The sequence below is a fragment of the Lampris incognitus genome, chromosome 3 (assembly GCF_029633865.1).
Source record: "Lampris incognitus isolate fLamInc1 chromosome 3, fLamInc1.hap2, whole genome shotgun sequence".
Lineage (NCBI taxonomy): Eukaryota > Metazoa > Chordata > Actinopteri > Lampriformes > Lampridae > Lampris > Lampris incognitus.
Window position 1 is genome coordinate 113,517,421 of NC_079213.1, and position 6,717 is coordinate 113,524,137.

Sequence of the window (6,717 nt, forward strand, 5' to 3'; positions counted from 1 at the left end):
GTAGTAGTGGTAGTAGTAGTAATAGTAGCAGTAGTAGTAGTAGTAGTAATAGTAGCAGTAGTAGTAGTAGTAGTAGTAATGGTAGTAGTAATAGTAATAGTAGTAGTAGCAGTAGTAGTAATGGTAGTAGTAGTAGTGGTAGTAGTAGTAGTAGTCCGCATTTGTTTGTCCAGAAATGTCCCACATAAAAAATAAATCAAGCTCATGTTTTATTGATGAAGGTACAGGAAGTGGAGAAGTTATCCACCATGAGTGTTTCTGGGGCGGTTTTGCCGCGGCGTCCCTGTAGAACTGCTCAGGCCTCTCTGAGAGTTACTGGACCGTGATGGCTGATTAAAAAAACGCATTGAGGGAAACAAAACTCCGACTTGGTCTTGTGCAGGCCTTAATACCACCGCCACAGCCCGGCGGTCGGCACCGGCGGCCTGGGCGCCATCATGTTTCCTTAACTGATCATTCTGAATATTGATTATCATTAAAAAGTATAAATGGCTCCAAAGTACACAGAGGAGCAACCCAGCAACCAGACTGGACCGGTCCCGGTTCCTCTCCTCAGTGGCGTGTCATGGAGTCAGGTTAACACACCTCACGTGACGGCCTTCTGCCAAGCCAACGTCCCCCAAACCAAGCAGGTCGTCCCGCTAACACATTCGGAGGAGAGCCGAGACTACTGACGTGTGTCTGTGTCGACCGATTAAGTCGGCGGTTCAAAGAACACATCGACTCAGGGCACGACGATAACGCCGCCTTGCGGTTATGGCTCATTGGGTGGGATCATTTCCAGAGTTACCTGCACGACCGAACACCAACCAAACTCTGCCGTTAATGCAGACACTGGACTGACACGGAGACGGAAACTATATCTGATCCAGCAAACACATGTGCTGTGCCCACCCCTGTCCCGGATCAGCGTTCACCTCATTCACTGACACCCACTCTGCAGAACACAAGCTGAACGTCAGCATGGAGGCAGAAGAGCCCGCGGGCCCTGAGGGGACTTTTAAAGTCCTATAGAAGCCAAGTCCAACTTTCAGTTCTCCACATAGAAACTAGGCCATTAGGGTCAAACGTGTATTTCTTTCAGCCACGCATCTCTCTGGTCCTGAGTGAAGGCCGGTCTGCCACCACAGACAGAGTCCCGATCTGAAGCATGAGAGAGTCTCCAAATTACCAGATGACAAGAGCCGCGCCGCATCGGGGAGATCCAGATTCTCTGGCACGCACTTAAAAGCAAACACCAAAATGGAAACAGATGTGAGGAGAGAGACAGAGTCGTTCCACATGGTGTGTATTCCGTGTTTTTATCCGTCCTCTCGCTCCCTTCCCACTCCGCCCGCCTGCCAAAGATAACAAGAGGGAAGGCATGGAAAAATGAGAGTAGAGAACTGGTGGTCGAAGTGGGAAAAATTGGGGAGAGAACTCTCGGTCGGTTCTGACCTGCTACACACCAAAGTGGACTCTGGGGTCACATGAATTTCCCCTAAGGTCAAAGGTCAGCAGAAACATGGAGGGAGGAGATGCAGCGACGCTTTCTGTGGCTTCTGGGAACAAAACTTGTGCACAAATTCGACCACAACAGAGGAGAGGCTGTTCCAGCTGACTGTCAGCAAAACCGCTCCCAAGTTCCGTCTTTCTCTCTAAGTGCTGATGGTGAAGTCAGACGGGACGCGGCGAAACTGCCTTTCACTGCTTCCGCCTGCAACTATCCGCCATCTTTGGGCATGTTGCATCGGCAATATCTGTTGTATAGTTTTTCACTCAAGTCAGTTTTATTTGTGTTGCCCAGTATCACAAATTACAAAATTGCCTCAAGGGGCTTTACAGCAACACAACATCCTGCCCTGACCCAGTTAAATTAAATTAAATGAATACAATCTGGCTGCCACTATGCAAATTTCTTGGGCACTGGGACCAAAGTTCACCAATTTCAACTTTTTCTCCCCCTTCCACCAGCTTGTCCCCCACCGCCAAGTATCCCATCATGCTTCGAATGAGAGGCAGTTGGCAAGCCCTCATTCAAAGTGAATGGAGGTGGCTGTTCTCGCTTCCAGTGCGACTTGCTAGAGCCAACAGGCTTTCAAGATGAGCTCTGCTACTTCCCTCGTTCCCTCATTCACTATTCCCGACTTGTGGAACGCTCAGCGGTACGCTCTGTGAGGAGAAATGGATGGAAATGTTGGACACTACTAAATCATCGTTTTGCGTCTTCTCGTTATCCCCTCACCCTGTATTTGGCAGTTAAAAGAAGCGCCAGCAGAGCGGAAAGAGGCAAAGCATTGAATTCTGGTAGTTTTTGTATAAAGCAATTTAAATGTATTGGACACTACATTTTCAGGTGCATTGTGGGGATTTATGAGGGCACTAAAGCATGAATGAAATGAACAAGAATTAGAAACGGAAGAAGGCGATTGTAGTCCACTATGTAGCATACAAGGAGTGATTTGAGACACAGCTCATCTTCAGGAAGTAAGGTCTTCAATATTTAGCAATTTACACAAAGTCAAACTCACAAAATCAACGATAGTGTTCCTCTCCTCAAGCGAGGTCCTTTACTCATCTAGCATTGCGGTACGTTGCATAAAGCTGCCCTCCACTGCTCTCGGTAGGCTGGCAAAGCTCAACGACCGAGGAGCTAGAGATGGCTGCTGAGTGCTGGTTGGTGGATTCCTGCATCGATCCAAGTAGTCAATCAGTACTGACCAAGTACGCATCTGAAGCAACCCCGCCACCGAGGACGCACACGCCGGTGCATTCTTAGTGCCGGTCCCATAGGGAGGGTTGCGCCAGGAAGGGCATCCGGTGTTAAACCTTGGCCAAACCAAATATCCATCCATCCATTATCCAAACCGCTTATCCCGCTCTCAGATCAGATATGCAGATCAGAAATCAGATTTCCATACCGGATCGGTCAAGGCCCGGGTTACCAACGACCACCACCGGTACTGCTGGCCAGCAGGATGCCGGTGGTCACTATGCTACTGTTGGGCGAAGGAGAAGGAGAAGCCATGACTGTCTGTGAGGGCCTTCAAAACCGTGAACAAACCCGGCAGAAAAATAAATCAATCTGCAATATTCTTTTGACACAATTTAATTTTCAGTTCTTGAACAATTCTAGAAAATAATAATACATAAATAAGAAATAAGATCCCAGTTCTTAAAATTTCCTTCATTTGAGAAAAAGAAAAAAAGAAGATTTCCCAGACGTGCAAATCGTTTCAGAGGTAATGCCGCCTTGCTCAGCGACCGCATCCGAAAAACCAGAAGATTAACACGGTGAGAGTCAATACCGTGGCATTTCACATTACGCCACGTAACGAAAACGAGAACGATCACAAACTACTCCCCTGGCTAAGCGGGGGGAGCAGAAACCCACTGAAGTTTAGGCAGCCATGTTTAATGGAAACCATCAGCACGAGATCCAGATCCAGCTCCGAGGAGACCGTTGGGCTGAAGCAGAGCCAGTGAATAATTCAGCATAATGACGGGAGGAGTCCCTGTAGGTTACCTGAGCCCCGCTCCTCTCCGCCGCTCGCTAGAGGAAGAAGACACCTTCCTCAGAAAGTACACCACTGAGGTCAGCACCCACCAACATGCTGAACCAACCAAGCCTCTTTTTTACCCCAAGTTCTGCTTCTTCGGATGTTTCCCCTTTTTGTTCACCCCCTCCAGATGAGCGCAGAGGAAATGTTTTCATGAAGAAAGAAACATTTCCATTTTCCTGCAAACAGCTTTCTAACATCTGTTTCTTGTTTTGTGAGAGAGGATGTTGCAGTGAGGAGGAGGAGGAGGAGGAGGAGGTGGGGTTCTCTGACTGTTGGAAAACCCAAAGCTGTGTTACACAGCCCGACCAGCATTTCCTTCCAGGCCAAGTTAAGACTGGACGGACAGACAGAAAACAAAGGGTCATCTTAAATGTGACCCCGTGCAGGACTGGGGTCCGTACTGGGCAGTACACCAAACGAGCCAGTGGCTGGACACCACGTGATGCACATTATTCAAGAGTCCTGTCCTATCGTAGCAGCTGGCTGGACGGTAAAGGAGGCGAAGTGTGTGGGGACTGACTGAAAGCCTGCTGGGCCTGCTGGGCGTCAAATAAAAGCAGTTGGACCCTTTCTAACGCTGAAGTGACCAAACCACGGGTGCCAAACATGAGTCCCAACGAGGAGCCTCGAAACTTCCAACATGGACAGCTGAGGGTCACAGTCCAGACTAGCTGGGCTCCATATCCAACAGATGCTCCCCTCTCCTCCCTCCCTCCCTCCCTACCTACCTCCCTCCCTCCCTACCTACCTACCAACCAACCACCACTGACCTGTCTCACCTCAGCTCCCCAGCGGGAAAAGTTGTATGGAGTGAGCCAGCACACAGACAGACACACAGGAAGGCAGACGGACAGACGGACAGACAGGCAGACAGACAGACAGGCAGACAGGCAGACAGACAGGCAGACAGACAGGCAGACAGACAGACAGACAGGCAGGCAGGCAGACAGACAGACAGACAGACAGGCAGGCAGGCAGGCAGACAGACAGACAGACAGACAGACAGACAGACAGACAGACAGATAGGCAGACAGGCAGACAGAGAGACAGGCAGGCAGACGGACAGACAGACGGACGGACAGGCGGAGGGAGGGAGGGAGGGAGGGACAGGTTCCTCCGCCGGCCTCAGTTTTCTCGTAGACAAAAATAGCAGAGTGACGGACAGCAGACAGCCCTGACCGACTGTCCCCGCCGAGACACAACCTCAACAAAGACACGACCGGACCGGGACGGCCGCCTCACCTGAATCGGGGGGAGTCCTTCAGACATTCCTCGAAATCCACGGTGATCTTCATGTTGTCCCGCAAGCGCCCCCGTCACTCAAAACCCGCTGTAATCCGGGCGGCGCGTCCCGCAGGCGGAGTCCGATACGGCGCTCCGGCGCTCCGCTCCGATACGACGACAAAAACGCGTCCGTTCAACCATCCACGACCCGGCGGCAGAGGTCTGTCTAACCCGCCGCGACGGAGGAGCACCAGGCGGGGAAAGAGGAGCAGCCCTGGCGGAGGAGGAAGGAGTCCGCTGGCTCGGTCACAGCGGCGATCTGCGCTAAGACGAAGCGTTACGAGGGACTCGCAGTTCACCAACCCGGAGCGGACAGAAGCCCCGCCTCTTCGCTCCTCTCGACCAATCAGAGCTGTCGCGGCTAAACCCCCCCCCTCACCAAAGAGCGGAAGAATGGAACAGAGTAGAATCTGATAAAATACAGTAGAATAGAACAGACTATTAAACTAGAATACAGTAGAATAGAACAGACTATAATAAACTAGAATACAGTAGAATACAACAGACTATGATAAACTAGAATACAGTAGAATACAACAGACTATGATAAACTAGAATACAGTAGAATAGAACAGACTATGATAAACTAGAATACAGTAGAATAGAACAGACTCTGATAAACTAGAATACAGTAGAATAGAACAGACTATAATAAACTAGAATACAGTAGAATAGAACAGACTATGATAAACTAGAATACAGTAGAATAGAACAGACTACGATAAACTAGAATACTGTAGAATAGAACAGACTATGATAAACTAGAATACAGTAGAATACAGTAGAATAGAACAGACTATAATAAACTAGAATACAGTAGAATAGAACAGACTATGATAAACTAGAATACGGTAGAATAGAACAAACTATGATAAACTAGGATACAGTAGAATAGAACAGACTATAATAAACTAGAATACAGTAGAATAGATCAGACTATGATATACTAGAATACTGTAGAATAGAACAGACTATGATAAACTAGAATACAGTAGAATAGAACAGACTATGATAAACTAGAATACAGTAGAATAGAACAGACTATAATAAACTAGAATACAGTAGAATAGAACAGACTATGATAAACTAGAATACAGTAGAATAGAACAGACTATGATAAACTAGAATACAGTAGAATAGAACAGACTATAATAAACTAGAATAGAACAGAGTAGAATACAATAGTAAGTCAATTTTATTTGTATAGCCCAATAATAATAATGATAATAATGATAATAATAATACATTTTGCTTGTGGGCGCCTTTCAGAGCACAAGCAAAACAAAACAAGACAAGACAAAGAGCAGCAGCACTGTATCACACAGCACAAGGTCAGAACAAAGCAGGTGGACAATACAAAGTGAACACAACAGGTAAATATAAAATCACCTTCTGCACAAAACCCAGTGAAGCGTGGATCAGATGAACACGCCAGGTGAAAAGGTGCTTTTGGAGATGGGATGTGAAGGTCTTGTGGGAGACAGGTCCACAGGCGGGGGGCAGAATGATTGAAGGCTCTAGACCCCATGGTAGTCCAGCTCTAGACCCCATGGTAGTCCAGCTCTAGACCCCACGGTAGTCCAGCTCTAGACCCCATGGTAGTCCAGCTCTAGACCACACGGTAGTCCAGCTCTAGACCCCACGGTAGTCCAGCTCTAGACCCCACAGTAGTCTAGCTCTAGACCCCACGGTAGTCCAGCTCTAGACCCCACGGTAGTCCAGCTCTAGACCCCACGGTAGTCCAGCTCTAGACCCCCACGGTAGTCCAGCTCTAGACCCCATGGTAGTCCAGCTCTAGACCCCACGGTAGTCCAGCTCTAGACCCCATGGTAGTCCAGCGGGCCGGTGGTGTAGTGAGTTGGAGAGCAGAAGAGGATCTGCATGACAGCAT

At 48.4% G+C, this 6,717-nt stretch overlaps 1 protein-coding gene across 1 annotated transcript in view; it reads right to left on the reverse strand.

Annotated features, from left to right (window-relative positions):
* LOC130110190 (arf-GAP with coiled-coil, ANK repeat and PH domain-containing protein 2-like) overlaps positions 1-5,114 on the reverse strand; it is a 121,982-nt gene extending 116,868 nt beyond the window's left edge. The window contains 1 exon segment of the mRNA XM_056277202.1: positions 4,785-5,114. Within this exon segment, the coding sequence (XP_056133177.1) occupies positions 4,785-4,837 (53 nt within the window). The 5' untranslated portion in view covers positions 4,838-5,114.
* Between the last annotated feature and the right edge of the window lie 1,603 nt (positions 5,115-6,717).